This window comes from Vigna angularis, chromosome 1 (assembly GCF_016808095.1).
Source record: "Vigna angularis cultivar LongXiaoDou No.4 chromosome 1, ASM1680809v1, whole genome shotgun sequence".
In the NCBI taxonomy this organism is placed as follows: Eukaryota; Viridiplantae; Streptophyta; class Magnoliopsida; order Fabales; family Fabaceae; genus Vigna; species Vigna angularis.
In genome coordinates, this window is record NC_068970.1 from 58,614,550 (window position 1) to 58,636,595 (window position 22,046).

General features: G+C 33.7%; 2 protein-coding genes and 1 long non-coding RNA gene across 3 annotated transcripts; 2 read left to right on the forward strand and 1 right to left on the reverse strand.

Annotated features, from left to right (window-relative positions):
• Positions 1-250: 250 nt before the first annotated feature.
• On the reverse strand, positions 251-11,451 carry LOC108346234 (protein ACTIVITY OF BC1 COMPLEX KINASE 8, chloroplastic). The gene is made up of 21 exons (XM_017585254.2): positions 10,841-11,451; positions 10,504-10,639; positions 9,538-9,704; positions 8,765-8,885; positions 8,545-8,645; positions 8,185-8,283; positions 7,421-7,531; positions 7,232-7,311; positions 7,032-7,101; positions 6,080-6,153; positions 5,903-5,972; positions 5,703-5,791; positions 5,031-5,155; positions 4,137-4,217; positions 3,990-4,050; positions 3,825-3,879; positions 3,643-3,741; positions 3,307-3,396; positions 2,658-2,717; positions 2,422-2,549; positions 251-658 (listed from the first exon to the last, which is right to left on the reverse strand). The coding sequence occupies exons 1-20, from the start codon at positions 11,300-11,302 to the stop codon at positions 2,433-2,435; spliced, it is 2,268 nt and encodes a 755-aa protein (XP_017440743.1). The 5' UTR covers positions 11,303-11,451; the 3' UTR covers positions 251-658; positions 2,422-2,432.
• A 1,904-nt stretch (positions 11,452-13,355) lies between these two features.
• On the forward strand, positions 13,356-16,050 carry LOC108334318 (uncharacterized). Its single transcript, XR_001832670.2, has 4 exons — positions 13,356-13,464; positions 14,120-14,187; positions 14,290-14,383; positions 15,846-16,050. It is a non-coding gene; the product is annotated as an uncharacterized LOC108334318 (long non-coding RNA).
• Positions 16,051-20,773: 4,723 nt separating this feature from the next.
• LOC108334310 (nuclear transcription factor Y subunit B-1) lies at positions 20,774-22,046 on the forward strand. The gene has a single exon (XM_017570084.2). The coding sequence runs from the start codon at positions 21,016-21,018 to the stop codon at positions 21,703-21,705; it is 690 nt and encodes a 229-aa protein (XP_017425573.1). The 5' UTR covers positions 20,774-21,015; the 3' UTR covers positions 21,706-22,046.

Below are 22,046 nucleotides of genomic sequence, written 5' to 3' on the forward strand. Positions count from 1 at the left end.
TTAAGAATGCCTCAACTAAATTTTATTCTCTATTGTTTCAGTAAAATATAATACAAAAAAGCGTCAACAAAATTAAAGTGTAGTTTATTCGAACATAATTAATTTCTACCATTCGTGTATATTAGACATTAAACATTAACTGTATTAAAATAGAAAACAGCCCATGATATGAAGTTAACAGAGCATGCCCATGTGGATGTCTTCATAAGGTGATTGCACAATCACGAACCTAATTAGACGCTCGAGCCAATAAACAGTAACCATAATAACTGCATTTTCTGACAAACGTCATATCTATGACAAATACTTACATTTGTATCCTCATTGGACAAAGTTATGTACGAGTTACAAGTAGAGCTTCCAGCTGTCAAACTATGTCGGAAGCTCCACCATACTATATGGTGATTACAACAATAAACGCTACACCAATGCCTATAAAATTTACAATATGGATGAGGTAAGAATGTTAATGACAAAAATGTGGCTCGCCAATTGGTTACCTTAGCCCGATCACTTCAGCATGCCTGCCAGCCTTGGCACATGCTGATGTATGTCAAGATGTTAACTTAGTTTGAACTTCAAATCAATTTCGTGACCCGAAGGTTGGCTTGTATGTTCTTATCATGACCGTAACAAAAGATACGTGTCCATCCTAAATCTGCAGTGGATCAAAGGACATATATATATAAGTACATGGATCAGGGCAGCATGCCAAGAACCCAAAACAGTGTTCAATAAGAACTACAAAATATATATCAACCCATTTACAGGTAAGCCCCCTATTTGTATTTCAATTATGTAACTGACTGAAAATTATAACTACGTGTAAGATTTCTAACAAACACAAGATATGTTCATACTTGGTATATAAACATCATATTACATACATGGGAATATATAATGTCAAGCAATCTAAGAATTTTCACACAATTATATTTAATTGATCATACCACGAAACAGGGTTTTTGAAATTTGAATTTCCCTAAATTTGAGTTTTCCATACCTAGGAGAAGAGAGCCAACCAACCAAAATCCATACTAATACAATACAGAGACTAAAACGCATAGACCCGCATTAATATACTTTGACTTGAAATTAAGTAAATATCAGAATTTGCATTCTGCAACCCCTTAAAGAACATTTTTTTTATCCAAAAAGCAGGTAGATCTCCATTAATGGACTAAGCACAAGGTTGCGATGGTGAGATAGATCTCTACCCTAAAGTTCAAGATAACGAATATACGGATTTTTCACTTAATTTGTCTTCAGTGTAACCCATCATTAATCAGTGAAGGCTTCATCGTTCGCTTGAATTTCTAACATTCTTCCTCTCAAAGTGTAAATCCAAATATGTTTGCTCCCCCTCAAGATGGGGTTTAGCAACTATAGTGTTCTTAAACGATCCATCTAAAAACTTGGTTGTGAAAGAATTCGTGACAAATATTCTGCCGAACAAAAACATCTTAAATACTTGTTGGGCAGCTAGAGTAAGCTCCAGAGGAGATGGACCAGCATTCATGGGTTAAGTGAAAGAACAGGCACGCTAGACACCCCATCTCAACCTAAAACCAAAGACAAGGAACATATGGCCATTCCTCTATATTTTCCTCACTTAACCTATGTCTAACCAGCGTGGGATTTCATACTCACTTCACTTGAATTCCCCAGGGTAGAAAACAACGAGAATTTGTCTCCTGTTACAGACAAGGATTGTGACTCAAGGTTATTGATTACACTAAAAATAAAAAAGAAAGAAATAGAACACAATTAAAAGGGTGTTACCAGAATACCATTTTTTTCTTTTTTTGTTCAAGGACCAATAGACGATCATGGCCAAAAGAAAAAACCTATTATCCACATGAATAGTTAATCTGTTTCAAAATTGTAACATAAACGAGATGATTAGCCACTGTCAGAACACAGTATGCTACTGTGCCTATTAACTGGGTGATGCCATCAAGTAACATTTTCTCACATCTAAAATTGGCAAGTTGCATGTTTAAACTCGCCATAAATTAGTTCTCAAATTAAGACCAAAGTATATAAAAGCATTCAATTCACAAGGTTCCCAACCATGGGTCTGAATAAGAGGCTCAAATCTATGCACGTAGAGACTATGAGCAGGGAAAAAGAAACGAAGACCATAAAAAGAACAGCACAATGCACAAGCCTCCTCCATGTTTGTCTTTGGGATGGGTAAATCGTGCACAACCTTACCGATAAGAATGAGAGGCTGTTTGCACAACTAAAACCCATATCCACCAGGTCCCTAGGCTTAAACAAATACCATGATACGGAATGCAGAAGAATGGCATGTCAAAAGCATGCCAAATAATCTTTTTGACCACATAATTGCCCTTTAGCATAGTATCTTAACAAAAAACATACATCCAAAAAATTTTAAAAAGAAAAGAAATTCACCGAGTAGTTGCTTATGCAGTCCCTGTAACCAGCCTTTCCCGTTCATCTAGCTTCTTGATCTTCACAATGCCAAAGAGCACTTGAAAACCAAAGATTGCACAGAACACATATGCTATAGTGGCAGGCACCTGAAATAGATGGCATGAAAATTAAAAATGAAAAAGTGCCACTACCACCAGACCATCAATTAATTGATTGAAAACCGCCCCAAAAAAGATGAAACGAGAACCGCTTACCTTAATTGAGTTCAGATACAGAATTGTTGCAAGATTTATTAGGCTCCCAGAAGCTATTGCCTATTAATTGACAAAAAGGCAACATAAATATGCATTATCCGGCCAAATTTTCTCATCTCTTGTCATATACACATATCATACATATATTCAAAGTATTGATTCTAAAACATCATAGACATGGTTTATAAAAATTACGTGCATGGAATATACTTCTGTTAAGAGCCAACTTACTATACATATCCACTATTCACTCAAAAATCTCTTGAAAGATAAGAAATGCTAGATTGATTTTTATTAAGTTGAAAAATAATGATTCAAGCCTTCCCAAAACATAAAAATACTACTACCCGCAAGGCACTCACAAACGTCCCAAACTAATAAAAAGAAAACTACAAATGTTTGAAGGCAGGTAAGCATATCCAATGTAGTTCTATGTCATCAGAGCAGGAATATGTATCCATTAAATTTCCATAATTTAGAGTTCTATTTATACAAAAGCAAACAGATTTACAATCAATACTGTTTGAAGGGCATGCATAGCTACAGAAAATGATAACTGGCTATTTTAATTGGACTCAATGAGTCAAACCAAATCCCAAGAAACAAGTTAACTTAAAATTTCACTGTGTTAGAGGGCAGATTTACTCACATTCCCTATTGTCTTCTGGACAGCGGCAATACGCTGGAATGCCCTCTCAGATTCCAATGCTCGGACTCGGAGCTTTAGGTCACCTTGCTCCTGTGCAAGAACAAAGGACAGGAGGATGTGATGTAGAATTCCAGAAATCCATAACAAACAACAGATGTGAATCAAACGAATAACTGAGTGTACGTGTTGGTTAGAAGTTTGAAAGTTGCTAAACAGATATATTTACAGATCCTTATACATGAATGGAGAAGCGACTTTTTGTTTCGTCGGAATAAACATAAGCTACGTTAAACATAGCACACAACCTAATTATGTCTACAAAAATCCAATACACACCAATCTTTGGATGATTTCAGCAAGCTTTTCAACCCTATCAGCCTGTCTAAATAAATTGTAGAATGCTTGAGATTGTCTGTCCCATCTCTTTCTCAAATCCTGTACATTTAGAAGAAAGATATGAGAAAGGAATCATAATACTTGTCCTGACTTCAAACATAGAAGAACAAGTCTGTGACTGCCTTTAGGATAACTTCAACTCCTGCCTCACGGAATTTTAACAACTCCAGAGCATAACTACAGGATCAGGAAAGATGGCCATGTTAGATATGCAAAGCATATAATTAAAACATTTTTTAATGTCTAAAAAGAATTAAAACATTATTAACTATGAATAGGGTACTCACGGTCTGGCAATCTCTGTAATATCAAAACGAGGATCGAGGCCCTTTCCAATGCCGTCCAACACTGCAATAAAAATAATTACTGGTAACCTTGCAGTTATAGTAGGCATAGAAGATACAAAAGTGACGCATTAAACTCCCAATATTAACCTGAGAAGGCTCTAACAACAAATGTGAATGTAGCAGGAAAACGAAAGGGCTGGTCTGCTGCAATGGCTAATAAATCCTCACCTGTTTAAAGTATAAGAGCTACAAGTAAGTGAAAAGGGACTAAAAAATGTTACTGAACAAAATCACGCTTGGTTTGATGGAATGATGAAATGGGAATAGTAATCAAACTTTTATTTCTATGTTGTGTTTGCTATGACAAGAAATAAAACGATGACTTCATTCCCTCTTTTATGTTTCATATGATATGACTTTAAGAAAATACAAGAAAAATAGACTTGGCCTGCCAAGTGTGAGCCGATCAAACTTTTGGGCTTAATTGGTCTGAAACAAATATATTGATCCCAAAGGATTTAGCACCCGAACAGGTAAGGCAGACGAGATGGGCCAGTTTTAAAACATGTTGGAAAATGGAATCGGATACCATCACTTCTGCAATGGAATACATATTCCCATAATTGTACCCCAAATGTTCATTCCCATTCCAATAACTTAACCAGGTATGGGAATGGGAATGATAAAATCCATTTGACCAAACCTGCATTTTACTAATAGAACAAAAACACCCAAGGAAGTACTGAAAGTTTTACAAAATTCTTATAGTTGACACAACAGGTCATGTCAAACTTTACGAATGAAATCAGTTTAACCAATCAAGAAACAAATAGTATGTCGAACTGTATATAGCTTTTGACACTTGAGTGCTACTGGATAAAATAATAAGTCCAATCCATAACCCATAGCCAAAACAATATATCCTTCACTATGACTCATCCTTTTTTATCTTCACATATGACTCATTTCATGGACAATAATTGTTTTATGCATACATTCAGATAATCTAAACTTAAAGACACAATAGACCAGCTGCATTACCAATTGCAGCCAGACGCTCTTTCTTCTTCGTTACTTTTTCCTCTTTGCTTAATGGCTTTTTGAATCCAAGTTCAGCCGTTGCCATCTCTCTCTCTCTCTTTTGTGCAGCCAAACGCTCTTCAAAACTACAAAAAGAAAAAATAGTTCAAGAGCTCAACATCAGATATTCTAGTAGGTTTCTAAAATAACTAATGAGTACAGACGTTCTAAACCATAAAACTATTAGTGGGAATATAGGCTTAAACTATCAACAAGTAGTCAGAAATTTGCAGTAACAATTTTCAAATAATATCACTATTTCTTTTTCATTGGTGGGGAAAAAAAAGTCAAGCACTTTGACTCTGAGTCGGTGCAATTTGATCCTACCACTTGAGCCAACACTAGCATCACTATACACAAGACATATCTACTCAGGACAGCCAGATACCACAGCCCAATCAGGCAATCAATGAACAAAATTTCCCTTTTCCGAGATAGAAGGCTTAGAATCTCCTATCCACAACACTTTCTTAAGGTAGTTTTAAGCAGCCTCTGCAGGAATCACAGTCAATAATTTACATGCCACTGCTACTGCTACATTATGATATTGATTTATAGAAATACTACTTCTAAGTCAATGTAGATGTTTTGAATTGTTTCGTGCATTCCCACTAAATAGATTAAATAAATTACCTATTAAGGAAGAACTGAGCCGTTCGTCTAACAGCAGTCATATCTCCAGTTGGGACAAGAACACCCATTTGAATCATTGATTGAAGGACCTGCATCAGTACACAAGCTCCATTTGGTAAGTAATTTAAAATTGAGAATGGAATATCATGCTATATTCTTCATGACCTTTATGGAACACCATCCATAAAAACCAATTATACCTTTTCTGGATTCTTCTCATAAATTCCATAAAAAGCTTCAAGTAAACCTTCTCGAATATTCTGACTGATACTGTAAGGCGCAACATCAATCATAAATGCAAATGTATTCATCAAACCAAGAGTGTGTTTGACTGGTACTATCATATTATAAATATACAGAAAAGATAAACAAAATACCTTCCCATCATTCCGAAATCATAAAAGATCAATCTTCCACCATTGACATCATCAACTGCAATATTTCCGGGATGCTGCATGAATGGTATAAATATTACTTACAACTTACAAGAGTGTCGAATTGACCCCCTAGAGTGATAATGATCCGATATGAAAAACCTTTATCCCTCATTCAACACAGTTTCTTCCCCAGAGAAGGAAAAAAGGCATGGCAACGCAATATTTAACGAGTCCCTAACATAGTATTTTGGATACATGGCAGTCACTATTCCTCAACACAGAAAGTTACTTCTAATACCCTCATGAATAAGCCCTAGGGAAGCTTCCCGAGGTAATAGATGATAATTTATATGACACAAGCAGCAAGCTTTTTGTACCTCAGGCAAAAGATGCTCTAATATCATAGTATAAGAGCAAATTCAGAGATAGTAAGCATTGTATGTTGGCTAAACCATACAATTTACCGGCTACAAGAAAATCCAAACAAATCATTAATCCTCTATTTGCATTAGAAGTAAAATACATACTAAAAATATACAATAGATGGAAGTAAAAGAGAAATAAAGTAAAAAGTTGTTTTGAAGAATAGAAATAAGAAGGAAATGGAGAAATTTCTCTCCACTTGAGAGGAAGAGTGGGTAAGAATAAATTAATTGTACAAAAAGCTTTTTAAACTAGTTAAAAAATGTATTTGAATAAAAGATGTAAACCTTTTACTGTAGTATATTTTTTAACAACCATCTTTTTTTATAAAAATGTTTATTGAATTTAAAAAGAGAAACACAAATAATCACACTAAAACACATTTTTCTTCATTTTCATGGCAACTTTGGGGTTGGGGGGTATATGCCGCACCCATCCAAACACATCCTCCCTATATCCTCTCCCTCATTCTAAAAAGATAAGTCATGAGAGACAACTTAACAATTCTAAGAACAAGAACAGTACGCACAGGGTCAGCATGGAAGAAACCATGTGATAAAATCTGCTCCAAGTAAGACTCCACTGCATATCGCCCTAACCTGTAAAAGATAAAGTAGACATTATGCTAATTCTGAATTTCAAAAGCCATCCTCAGTTCTTCAAATTCACAGAAGTAGAAGAGAAAATGTCAATAGTAACTTGGCTTGAAGAAATTCAGATGACATTAACCTTTTCCGATCAACACCCAGTTGATCTAAAGCTTGTATTTTATTTATTTTAATCCCGGGAACATACTCCATTGTCAGAATCTGCATTGGAGAAATAGTTAAATTATATGGATAAAAAAAGAAATACATAAGTAAAAATGGTAAAGATGTATAACTGCAATATGTTATCTATGAGAACTGAATGTTAAACCTGGGGTGTGGTATAATCCCAGTAGATTGTAGGGACTTTCACATAATCCAATTGCTTAAAGTTGTTTGCAAATAGTTCAGCATTAGCAGCTTCCTTGGTGTAATCAATCTCCTGAAAATATTTAACTCGTGTCACATTAACAAGGATCAGATAAAGTTAGGATGTGCAGGAAACTTGTGCAAACATCTGCAGAAACAAGAACAAGATCCATAAATGAATACCAAAAACCTACTAATCTATTACAATGGTCCTTTATATATTGGCGCTAAGCTCTAAAACTTAAAACGCGAAAAGCAATAAGCTGTTCAAGGTTTTAGAAAACAAGTGGTGACATGAAATCTCAACAAGCATGACTCTTGCTGAAGCATTATAATTACATTTACAAACCAAAAGCCCCTCTTTTCCATTTTACTCTACCACCTAGCCAGGTAAAGTCATCTCCTTTCTGTTTACATAAAGGCGTCTAAATAATCCTTCAGTAATCTTTAATAAAATTTTGCAATAAGATTTTCCATCATCAAATGGAACTTCATTGATTTCCCCACAGGGAATTCCAAAAAGAGCAAAGCCAGCTTCTTCACACTTTCCAAGAACCTCAACATAATCAAACTCTGCATGAGTTGTGATCCGTGCAACCTCTATATTTGATTTCCCTAGAGCAGAATGACATCTTTATGATGGAGAGCCAGTAAACCAAACACGTGACTTTGTTCGGTTATTCTTAATTAACCTAAGAATGACACAACATTCCAGAATATCATCACCTGATATAAAACAGAGGCACACTCGTCATAAATAGCAACCCAATCCCTCTTTGCACCATCTGATTTAGGATCAATTTTTTGAAGATATTCAGCAATGACCTGGAGGAGGTAAAAAAAAGGCCCAAGTATCAGTGGTTTACCTAGTTCTGCAAGTCTTCAAAGGAAGCAAGTTCTATTAGTAAAAATGCTTCATGTAAGAAAAAAAAATTAAAACCAAGTTCAAATTTTAAAAAAGATTTGTCAATCTTGGAAGGTTATTAAATATAGGAAATTAAGTTAAAGAGAAGGTAATAGAATTATCAGAGCGTAATATCACATTTTCACACAGCACTAAAAGTGCAAGCATTATATGACACTGACCCTCAGATTTTTAAGATCAATATCAAAAAGATCTTTGAGACCAGGCCTTTGCACTTTAACAACAACCTCTTGCCCACTTAATCTTGCACGGTGAACCTGGCCTGCAATGGGGAAAAAGATATTCACATTTCTTTCTTCTCATCAAATATTAAACCTAAAACCAACTTCCCTGATTTCACATTTACTATTACAAATATGTGTGAAGTAAAACACTGATTACCAAGACTTGCAGCAGCTATTGGTTCATAGTCAAAATGATCAAAGATGCTAGCTACAGGAGATCCAAGTTCTTCTTCAACAATAGCTATAGCAGTCTCGGAGGGAAATGGAGGAACTTGATCCTGAACCCAGAAAATCAGGTAACTTAGGCTTTGAGTAAATGCAAACTTAATATATTTCGTACTTCTCAATTTAACGTCAAACAGCACCAATTGTTGTCTAACTAAATAAATAAGATTTACACCTAGATCTGAAGAATACAAGGATAACAACACATGATTGCTTAGAAAATGTAGGCAAACAAATATATAAAAAAAAAATTCAGATTAATACCTCGAGAATAAACATCCTCATAGGGGTTCATAATGACAATGTGTAATGAACAATTTTTCAGAGAACTTTAGCAGTAAAATGCACACAGACTGAGACATTCGCCCTTAACATATTTCACAAGTATTTTCTTTTCTTTTCAACACAATTAAGTTATCAGAATTCATAAGATCATTAAGAGATTAAAAGAGTAAAATGGTTTTATTAATAAAAAATTACTCAACAAGAAACAAAAGGAGACCATCACAAAATAACAACAACTAAAAGAAAGCAAACAACAAATAAAGATCTAATTGAAGAACAAATCTAGAAGCTAGGGAAATTTTCCTGTTCTTCTGAAACTATAAATACCATAAATAAACTAGATTAAAAAAAAATACAACATAAGCACAATGCAAGGAAATAATCTTATAACATAAGTTCAAACCAAAACTCCAATTCCACCTGAAGTTCAGACAACTGGTCAACATATTCTTGCGGAAGAATGTCCACTCTTGTGGAGAATTGCTGGCCAACTTTGATAAACGTAGGACCTAATCTCAGAATGCTCTCCTTCAGCCACTTGGCAAGGGTCTTTCGCCTTAAGGTTTTCTTTTCCTCTGTCATTCCTCCTGTCAATATCTTTTTGCGTCAAATCAAAAACAAATGGTAACATTGTTGAGATTCCTCAAATCAATAAAAAGCACTTCACAATTGATATGTTAACCAGTTTATGTGTTGTTGCTAGAAAACGATTTCCAAAGAGGAAAAATTGATAAATATCATAGATTCATAACACCGAGAATAACTATTTAGGTTCAAACATGCGCTTGGCATTAAGTGTAGTATGAATCAACTCTGGCTACCATAATAACTACCAAACTTTTCCAACTAGTAGACCTCAAGTTCATACGCATAATAAGAAATAAATATGTTCCAAATCTCATAGACATATAGCGAGACTGCAGGATTATAAATCTCAAGAAAACAAATATACCTAAATAATCAAATTATGACTGTAAGGGCTCACATACTTACTATTTAAATTATTGCTCTTAGCTTCCATTTCCCACTGCTAAATCGGTAAACTTCTCTACCAAATGCTAAAATCGCTAGCTGATGCTCTATGATTGCAATTACTCAAATGCTCACTCAACTAACTTTACACTAGAACTCCAACACCCAAGGAATAATGCTTAATCATATATCCGTAATTTAGTACTACAAGTACCGTTTCTAGAATACACGACTGTTAGAAAACATTCCCACTACTAACACATTGAATACACTTCGCATTTGTTTATTGAATCAATAAAATCAACATATAATGGATCCCAAGTTCCTTCACATGAACACTCTAAGAGTCATTTCAGCAAATCCATGAACATTGAACACCTCATTCGCATCATGCCAAGAAGCCAAACAACAAACCTTTATAAGAGAACTTCCGATTATTTAGCCAAGACTTGAAAATAAAAGTTATAACAAATCCCCAGATCTCCAACGTCCTCTGGATCATCGAATAAGTCTTGAACCTGCTCCATCGACCTCCAGGAGCAACCGCCACCTGCAAAAAAAAAAATCACAAGTTCATCTCACTCATCCAACCTTTTTTGTTCCCCCTCTTCCGGCAGAGAGTCAAAGACTTAATCCCTTCGAGATACAAAGATTTATGTAAAAGTCTATCTTCTCCTAGCAAATGTTATTTCATACACACGAACCTTAAGATGGAACTCCTAAATAATCAAAGCCGTCAATACAACCATACCTCAATCGGTGCTTCCGCACTTTGTTTTTTGAACCACGCGTCCTCTTTACCAATCTCCTCCAACCTCCTCTTCCGTCCATCCTCTCTCCGTTTCGACGCTCCCATAAAATCTTCCACCACCACTTCCGCCGCCACACCATTGCCATTGCCATTAACGTACTTCACCAAGCTTCCATTCGCGCTCCCACTCTCCCTAACGCCGGATACGCCATTCACATAACCATTAACGGCGCCGTTACCACCGCGTCCGCTTGCAGCAACTCCGTTCCCACTCCACTCCACGTCATTCACTCTGTCAATGACGGCACCTTCTTCCTTGACCGCGCGGATACCAGCATTGCGCCTGGAGCTCCGAGCGGGAGAGCGAGAGTGAAATCTGGAGAGAGAACGGCGTGGTTTGGTGGTGATTTGCGGAGCAAGAAATTTGAGCTGGAGTAAGAGTAGAGACGAAGAGGAAGCCATTGATTGATGAGTGCGAGAAGCAGAGAGAGTGTGTGAGAGGATCAAAGCAAAACCCTAGATTTCATTGGAATCGAATTGGAAGGTGTAAGTGCGAGAGTGAAGAAACAGAGGAAGAAGAGTAAGGAACGAAGACAGAGCAAGAGTTGAAGTGAAGTTACATAAAACCAAAAAGGAGTGGAAGGGGTGGTGATAAGGAGGACACGTGGCAAGAAAAGATGAGACACCAAGGTTTTGTAAGATTGTGATTGGTCAGGATTTTCGCGAGTGCGTTCAGCCACAAAGGTCTTCGGCTTGCGTGGAAGATATTTGGACGCTTTATGATGACGTGTCCGCTCCCATGATTTTGGCTTGCCAATTACGATTCAGGGCTATGCATCCGAGATAGCATACATGGTCCATTCACAACTGTTACTCTATCTTCTCCTAAATTTTCTCTTTTTTTTTATATTTTATATTTTTCAGATATTAACTATATATTTTTTCATGTCATACTTTTTCATAAACTATTATTCACAGTTGTTTTTAAAAAAGATGTTTGTTTTTATATAAAATTGTACCTCTTCTCTATTTCACGCATATTAAAAATAATAATGAAAATAGCATTTTTTTAGAATAAATTTAATAAAAATAACCTTATTCTTCCAATTATAATGTACTAATCAAAAGTGAGAACTTCATTCAGTTTGAAATTTTTTTCAAAAGGTTAGAATTGAAGTAATCATGAGTAATAAGAAAAAATAATCATCATTTAAAAAAAATAAAACTTCAGAAACCTCTTTTCAAAAATTAACCCATTTTAATCACGTATTGAATTATTAGGAAATGAGATAAAAGAAAGATTAAAAATAATATATATTTATATGTGTGTGTGTGTGTATATTAATTAATTAGTTTATTTCAATTTATAGGATGCCAAACTCCTTTAGTGTACTAAGATTTTTACTGTACAAGCTTTATTTAACTAATTTTCTTTTGTTAATATATGTTATATATGCTATTTCTCAAAGTATGTTTCTTCTAAAAAATTTTGTTACACAGGTTTGTTTAACCTCTCAGTAGTATCTTAACAGAAAATAAGATAAATGTCTAAAATACGAGTATAAGTCTTTTAATTTAAAATGTAGAACAAATAGAAAAAAAAAACATTAAACTTATAAATTAATTAAAGTATATCTCTGTGAATATGTTTTAAGGTGTTATTTGATACTTTAATATGATTAATAGTTTGTCTTTTTAACATAAATCTAACATTTATAAGATAATACTTTCTTACAATGTGAATTGGTAATTAGAATGTCATAAAATCACTTATATTTATACTGGCTCTAAATTAGTTAGTCTTTGAATATAATTAGTAGATTTTCTCTCTTATAAGTACATCTTTTCATATTCTTAAATAAGACTTTTTTTTCTTTTTATCAATTATGTCAATTTCGTAGGTGAAGAAATTGAATTGTGTTTTCACCTTCACGTGTAACTTCCCTTTTATCACTTTTAAAAAAAATTATTCTTTTATTTTTCACAAGTATCCTTGTTTAAAAAAATTTCAAGACTAAAAAATAAAATAAACTATCAAACTCTAATTAAATATTGAGAACATAATAATTGAAAGGAAAATCTATGATCATCAAGCCACAAATAAAATCAGGTTATGAAAAAAACACAAATAATAGTTAACTCTTTTATGTTCACAAAAAATTACTATACAAAAGCTCACAAGATAAAAAAATACAAAACTATAATATTTTAGTATTAGATGAGATAAGAGAGAGTTATCCATTTTATTCTCATAATTGGAACAAAACATGTAAGAAATAAGAATAGAAATAATGAGTTTGTGTTTAACAAAAAAAAATGTAGAAGAATGAAAGATGAATAAAAACAATAAGTAAATCAAGATGCTGAAGAGAAAAAAAAAATATCTTGATAAGTTTTTATCATTTATTATATTCAATTTTTTTACTATTTATTAATATTAAATGACATGTTTTATAAAAAGGTTAAAAATTTGTTTAATTTAATTATGATAAATTGTCATTATAAAATATACATAATTTTTTAAAGGGTTGGGAGGGTGACGGCATCTTCCATCTTCCAAGAAGACCTTTTCCTGGATGTCGATCATAAACGCCATAGGAACTGTCGCTCTTCCCTTTTTAAAGGTAAAATGTTTTGGTTTTAATTTGAAGTTGTAGTAACATATAGAGTTAGAAATGTTACGAGTTGACAATAGGTAACTCCTTATTGTTGGATTTGAAATGTGACTAAGTTTTCAAACGTGGCTACCAAGTGTTTGTGAAAATGGTTGAGTGGGTTATGACTTGTCATGTTAATAGTTTTTATCTATCACAGTAAGTTTTATTCTGCTTGTTGCTTCCTTGGTCTTGAAAGTTTGCTCAAAAAGTGCTTTTATCCAATCCTAATGCTGTTTATGTTATTGTACGATTGATTGATTGTTTAAGTGGTCATCTTTTGTAAGACACTAAAAAAACGAGCACCATTAATCCCCTGTCTCATCCTCTTTAATTGCTCTAAAAACCCTTCTGCTGTGCATTAAAAACGCACTTCCAGACTCACTGCCTTCCTGCCAGGTGTCGTGATGGAATGTTCCTAAATCAGTAGTGGAAGACAAGTGGCAGCAAGAGAACGGACGTTGGTTTTTAAACAAAAATGACTTTTCTGAAGTCCGCGTCACTCTCTGCATGCACTCTTCTTCTTCCTCAGATTTTAACTTTTCATTTTCTTCACCTTCTCTCTAGAAACCTCTACCTTCTCTCTACTGAAACTTCTTCTTTCTCTTCTCCGTTCACGTTTCAGAAACCGTAGAACCATTCCTGGTGTCGTGAGCTTCGTTTTGAACCGATCACCTCAACGTTCCGATACTGGTAAGTCTCTCTTCTTCGTCGAACGTTTTCTGTCTCATGCAAAGCCAAATCCTGGTTGCATGAAGGGTTAAGTTCTTAGTATTTCTTGGTTTTTATGGTTAGATCGGGTTGGAAGAATTAAGTGATCCTGTGAGAGTAGAGAACTGTTAGCGGACGAACCAAACACCTTGAGTTAGGACGTTCACTTCTGATCTAGGTAAGGGAAGCTTATTAAATTTAATTCTTGAGTTATACTGTGATGCATGACTGTTCTGTGAGTTATACTTTGTCGGATGCATGTTCTGTGAATTTTATTGAGTATGATCTATGGTATCAGACTTTACTATATGATTTTGATGATGAGATAATGTACGAAAAGTATGGATTGTGCTATGATATGAGTAATTTAATGTATGAAAGTTTATACTGAAAATGTGTTACTGTAAGTTGAATTTAAATATGAAATTCTATGATAATGAACGTTCGTTATCGAAACGGTCTTTGACCGATCGGTATTCTCAGTAACTCCTTTGAAATAGTTGAACTCTTTCATTTGGGAAGAATTCTGGTTGAGGATGAGTTGTGTTGGTCTTCTACTTAGAGCTCATAATGAACAGTGTCGAGTACCCTTGTTAATACAGATCATCCATCTGTGTCGACCGACAGTGTCGAGTACCCTTGTTAATACAGATCATCCATCTGTGTCGACCGACAGTGTCGAGTACCCTTGATAATACAGATCATCCATCTGTGTCGACCGACAGTGTCGAGCATCCTTGATAATACAGATCATCCATCTGTGTCGACCGACAGTGTCGAGCATCCTTGATAATACAGATCATCCATCTGTGTCGACCAACCATGTTGATCACCCTTGTATTACAGATCATCCATCTGTGTTGACCGACCATGTCGAACACCCTTGTTAATACAAGTCATCCATCTGGGTCGACCGACCGTGTCGAGCCACCTTGTAATATAGGTCCTCCATTTATCTTGAAGCCGGTATTACTTATTTTGGAACGGGGCAAATTCTTCGGTCTCGTTCCTCACATTCATTCTCGTTATAAAGAGGTCGTGATTTTTATGTACTTGGACTGAAAGACAAAAATGAAAATAAAAGTGAAAGATTATAAATGATGAACATTATATGAGATGAATAAACGGTTGTGAATTTTAGACGAGCGTTCCAGGGAGGAACGACTCATGGTTGAATATGGAATTTTGTAAAGTATGACTGTGGGCATGCTAATGCTGGCTTGGTCCATCTTGATATTCCGTGACACTCATCTTCACGTAGAGGAGAGTAGTTCATGTGTGGGAATGGCAGGAGGTCCTTAGTCCATAAGTTAACATGGGCGACGTAAAAAACGGACTAACCTCGAGTGGCAACTGTCGAGTGTAATACAGTTACTACATCACTCGGGTGCAAGGACGCCTGTAGCTACACAGATTCATACAGTCCGGACGGTCAGTCTAGTATCAGGAATTGATTTGAGTTAAGGGATTGATTTAATTATATGTTGTGAAATATTTGATATGTTTGATGTATTATGAAATGAATGATTTTACTTGAATTAAATTCAATAAGCTTACCCTGTGTTCTTTTCCTTGTGTTGTCGATCGTCATTGTATGTCCGTCCTGTCTATGCGATGATCATCCGTGTGGATGTGAGCAGATGGGGAGGCGTTACTTGAGGAAACACTAGAAGAAGAAGGTTTGGAGGATACGAATCTGGTGGAAGTTGAGGTGAAGTCCGAACAGTAGACGTTCGGTTTGTATCTTTGCTTTGTAAATGGGTTGGTCGGGGGCGCTAAGGTCGAGTGTGGTTTTGTAATTAACTTCTTGTAAGGTCGTTCAGCCTAAACCCTTGCTTTCGTTAATTTAAGACTGATTTGTTTATCATTAAATGTAATTAATTCTACTATATGGTGTTACTGTATTTTGGGATGTTACATCATTACTATTATGTAAAATTTGCACAAGTTTACAAATTTACTATAAGTACATATACAACAAATTGACAAATTAATCTAATTATTTAAAAATTAAATTGCAAAGTAAACTAAAATAATTTACCAATAAGCACTTTTTCAGACACAGCACTCCAACGGATGAAATCGAATAAGCACAGTTGTCAAGCATTTATCGCGTTGAAGATGCCATGCGACGAAATTCGCGTAATTTCCTAATTTCTTTTATTCATAAAAACAAAAGTAATAATTGGCTTCTTGAAGAAAAAAAAATAATTAAGTCTCAATCACTCAAAAATAGTCAAGTAATGTCTTGTTGACCATAAAATTTGTCTAAATAATGAGTATATATAAGCTAAAAATATTATATATGAGTTAATATGTTGAAATATTGTCATATAATGTATTTAAATAATGATTTTTCTCTTCTAAATAATAAATTTTTTATTTTTATATAAATTAATAAAAAAATATTCTTCACAAAAGTGTTGGAAATCATTTACTCCTCAGGACTAAAGCAATTTAGAAAGTACAAAGTGCTACCTACCAACCACCACCCCATATAATTTAAGTGAATTTTTTTGAAAATAAAGAAACAAAAGCGTCACCTTTAATATAGAAAAACAAAATATTCTATTACATTGGTTCAAGGTACAATAATTATTTCCATTTATTGTGTCATCTTCTAATCTCCATTTTTTTTACATAAATAGTATAATACTTATTCATAATTACAAAAATAGACAACTTTTAGAATAATTATTAATATGGACGAGAAGAAATTATCAAAGGCGATGACAACTTTCAGTGAATTAGGATGCGTGATTAATATTAATCGTATCTTCCAATCTATTGAAATTGTCATTATCATTAACAATTTCTTTGAGTTGTATTCAAGTGATACGATTTCTTCTTTGTGAAGTCATAGGCTAATACGACTTTCCTATGTCAGTAATTTTTTAAGAAAAAAAATAATTTTTGTAATTAAGATTAAGTATTATATCATTTTGGTAAAAAAAAAAAAAAGCTCTAATTTCTTAATTAATTAATATTTATGCAACTCCTCATGAAGGAGTTAATGTCATAAATATGAGAAGTCTCTAGTCTCTTAATTATTAATATTTATGCAATTCTTCACAAATGAACTAATGTCATAAATATGATTATGTTTTTTTAATGAAACTCTTAAGGACAAACAGTAATACCATGACTATGATAAGCCAAAATAAATATTAACTACACAGGAAAATTAAGAAAATTTAAATGAATATAAAAAATTTACATCATTTTATATTATCATCAAATCACAAACAACCAAGTCATAACTTTCTCAATTTTCACATTAATGATGTTAAAAAATTGTACTTACAGATTATTTCAGTGTAAACCTGCCTTAGTACATATAACTTTAAAGTTCAAAGTCATTAAACCCTGAATTATATTTTTTTAATACACTTTACTTGTTTATAAAAATAACATAATTTATATACAAAATAAAGGCATATTTTTATCTTAATACAAAAAAAAAATTGCAATTACTTATGGAAGATCTTAATTTATCCTCAGGTTCAATACTATTCAGTTTGATACATACATAACATGGTGAATTATTCTTTAAATACAATTTCCATTTTTTCTGTTAACTTCTTAATTAATTTTTTATGCTTAATTCTTAGCATATTTCAAAATTATTAGTGAGATATTTACTCATTCTTTGTATTTATTGAGTCATCAAATAAGTTTTACTTATTGCTTGAAATTATTCTTGCATTAAAAAAATCACTTAAATAATTTAATTCTTAGGTATCTTTCAAATTTAATTCATTCTTTTTATTGATTAAAAATAATCAATTTAATTAGTTTTATTGGTGTTAACGAATTAAGAATATACAATTATTTGTCACTTGGATATATAGTATCCAATGTAATATATTTTAATCTTACTTTTTTGTATTTATTTGGTTAAATAAGACTTATTTACAAAATTGAAATTGAATTTTTTTTTTAAATTTTGATATTTTTGTTTTCAAATTTTAAAGACGAATAAATATAATTTTTTTAACTTATTGATATTAATTGTTAAACTTGTTAAATAACATTCAGACTCTGAAAATATATGTACAAATAATTTAAACATTATTCTAAAACATATTTGAGACATAAACATTATTCTAAAACTAGTTTGAAAACCAAAATATATTAAAATTTCAAATAAATATCAATTCTAATTTTACTTATATTATATATATATATATATATATATATATATATATATATATATATATATATATATATATATATATATATATATATATATATATATATATATATATATATATATATATATATATACGAGGAAGAGAATCTTAGGAGTATTATATATGGCCTGCTGTGAGGTGCTCATTACGTATACAGTTTTCTTGTGCTTTCTCCTTCTCCACATTTCTGACCACTGATTGTGATGTTATCTGACTTTCTAGCAGTCTCTGAAAGCCGGCAAGTTGACATGCAAATTTGCAAATTCTATAATATAATTATAACTAAAATTCACCATTGGAGCAATATCTTCAAATTGTTTTATTCAGTTGTCAACAATCCTCAAGCTATCAGCAAAACCACAACCCAAGACTATTCCCACATATATAATATCAATATTCCATCAATCATGATGTAATCTCACTTCACGTATGTAACCAAACAATTATTTTTATTTTAAATCTTTCCAGACACAATCAAATTAAGATTGACCAAACTCACTGCTACTACTAGCTATTACTTTCTCACCAACACTGCCATAAACAAAATTTTGTATCTAAAAATAGCCAAAGCTTTTGGAGCTATCATTTTAACTTACATGCATGCAAGACTATTCCTATTAAATAAAGTGCTATTGGGTGGATGATGCAGAGCACTATATAGACAACTTTACTTGTTCTTAGTGGGAGAAAAGGATCGAAACACAAGTACAGCTACCATACAAAAGTTTACAGTAAGAAACCAACATTACATATGTCAAAACCAAAACAATAAGAAACCAGAAATTCATCATGATTGCTGACAGCTAGAACACAATGTAAAAATGAAACTGTTTCAGAAAATTTGCTCCTTGAAAACGTACGCTGCCATACAATTACTGTAACTAAACTGGAATTTAAAACATGAAAAAATGTTTCTATTAATCTACTTCAGTTGCAGAGAGACCAGTTTTGTTAAGATGGCTTCATTTGATATTGTTTTTAAGCTGTGTATAATTTAATAATTCAGATCTTGACAAATTTGCTCTTTTTATGTATGTACCATATTTTATGCGTTTGATCACGTATCATCGTACGTTGTTAGTATAATCCAAAGTTTGACTTAAAAACTTCCAACTTTGTCAAACTAAAATAGGCATTATTGCCATAGAATAATTATGCACATAATCATTTTTCTTTTTTCATCCCAGTTTGAACATAACATAAGTATAGTACAGTGAACATTGTTAGAGTCGTGAAACCTGAGATGATCATAGCATCTATCAAGGACCCAATTGATCTAAACTGTTCAAATCCATGCTGTGATTGAACTGTGTATGTGCACAGCTTGCAGCTAGCTCTTTTAAACAAGAGATTAATATAAAAAACAATACGTAAGAGCCGGTGTCCAGTTTATATATATGAATATTTTTAGGGTATGGTTGGTGGATGTAGCTTCCATGTGTCAGAAGGCGGTTCGATTGCTTTATTGTGTGAGGTTGTGATATTTTTGTTTGCTGAGAATGATGGAGGTGAGACTTGACAGGTTGGAACTGATGAAAGAAGGAAGGTAGTTTAAGACATATTCGTTAAGGGGGAAATAGAAAAGCAAAAGGGTCTCTTTTTGTCAATGCATATTTTTTATTTGCACATTAATTTCATTGTTTGAAGAAATAGGGGACTGTGGGCTGAGATGCCTTGAGATGATACTGCACTGCAATATGAAGTATGTGATGGAAGAATCTCAGTGAGACAAAGCAACACAAAAGCATGGCAAAGTGAAAGCATATATCCCATTGCTTCATCTTTTTGAGCTCCTTTTTCAAAAGCCGTACAAAAATAACATATGCACCAGTACGAATAATTCACGTTATGGGGTCTGATTAAGAATTCCAAACTTATTAAAAGCCAAATGCACTGTCTTCTACCAAACAATTTACCATAATCATTCTCTCATCATTTTACCTTCCTATTACTTCTTCTCCGTCTATCTGGAAAGCACTTTCTCTTTTCCCGTACCTCAACAAACATGGGATATATACGAAACATTTTTCCTTTTCCAAACACCAATGTCACAGCTTTCAACTTAATCCACTGCATTACACTCATGAATAAGTTCCATATTAAACTTTGAACCTTTCTGTCGCTTCTCTTCTGCCCCTCATCAAAACCCTTTTAATCTCTATATAATATTAACCTCTCACATGACCAATTACACAAGATTCCAGAATGATATTTATTTAATCAACATTGCCGACCCTATCTGTTTGATATTTTATGTATAAGAAAACTGGTCTAATTAATCACCCTTGTTATTTGAAACTTGTTCATTGTTTCATTTATTTTATATGATCAAAGGGGTCCTTCTAATTGATATAAAAGACCAACCTTTTGTGATCTTCTTCATCAATTATCGCCCTTTACTTTCTTCCAATATTCCACATCAAAGCAGCACCTTTCCACTTTTCCATTTTATATCCCCCAACTTTTGTTCCCTTATTAAAGGCCGCATGCAGCACCTAAGCTAAGCATAACTTGTTCACTTACACTTGCACACATAGGGAGAGAAGAGAAGGTGAGAATCTAAATTGTTTAGCTTATTAAGTAGTGACTCTATTCCATTCTCTAGCTCTTCAACAACATGACAGGGAAGAGAAACCAGACACCAACAACAACAACAGCAACAACAATAAGTCCTGTGGGAAGTCCAACTTCTGGTAACATCTCAGACAGTTCCTCAAAAGAACAAGACAGGTTCCTCCCCATAGCCAACGTTAGCCGCATCATGAAAAGGGCACTCCCTCCCAATGCAAAAATCTCAAAGGAAGCCAAAGAAACAGTTCAAGAGTGTGTGTCTGAGTTCATCAGCTTCATCACCGGTGAGGCCTCAGACAAGTGCCAGAGAGAAAAGAGGAAGACCATCAACGGTGATGATCTTCTCTGGGCCATGACAACCCTAGGATTTGAGAACTATGTTGGACCCTTGAAGCTCTACCTCAACAACTACCGGGAAACTGAGGGAGAAAAGAGTTCCATGGCCAAACAAGAAGAACACTCTCCAACTCATCAAACCAATGATGGGCTGCCTGAACTCAACAAGTTGCCTCATTCTTCTGCAACAAAACCAGACTTCAACTCTTTCACTGCTGGCTTCTATTCTGTGGGGCCTCAATTAACACCTCCAAAGAGCTTCACAGATATTGGAGGAATCAACGGTTATAGAGAGACCTCCATGAACAGTGTCATTGCTCAAAGTGCGGTCAGTGCTGATCAAGATGCAAGTGGTAATAGAATGATGCCATCTGACCTACGTTATAGGGTTGAATGGTAGATGTGACAACCATAGCAGCCTTCCCCCATTACATATCATATCATATATAATATAAATAATATTCTTATTACGATCTATCATATGATATAATTAACAACTTCATCGTTTATTGCTACATTCTGTAACACAGTATATTGTAGTTTGCAGTGTTAGTATTTATCTTGTGGCATGAGTCTAGTGTTGAAGGGAATATCGGTCTAAGATCGTATCTCGTACGGTTGAAGATTTTGATGCAAAAAGATAATGGACTTCACCTTCTTCTTCTTCGTGCTGTTGAAGAGGTGACTTAATCTTTACTTTGAACCCTTTTCGTCATTTCAAAAGTACTGCAACTTTATCAA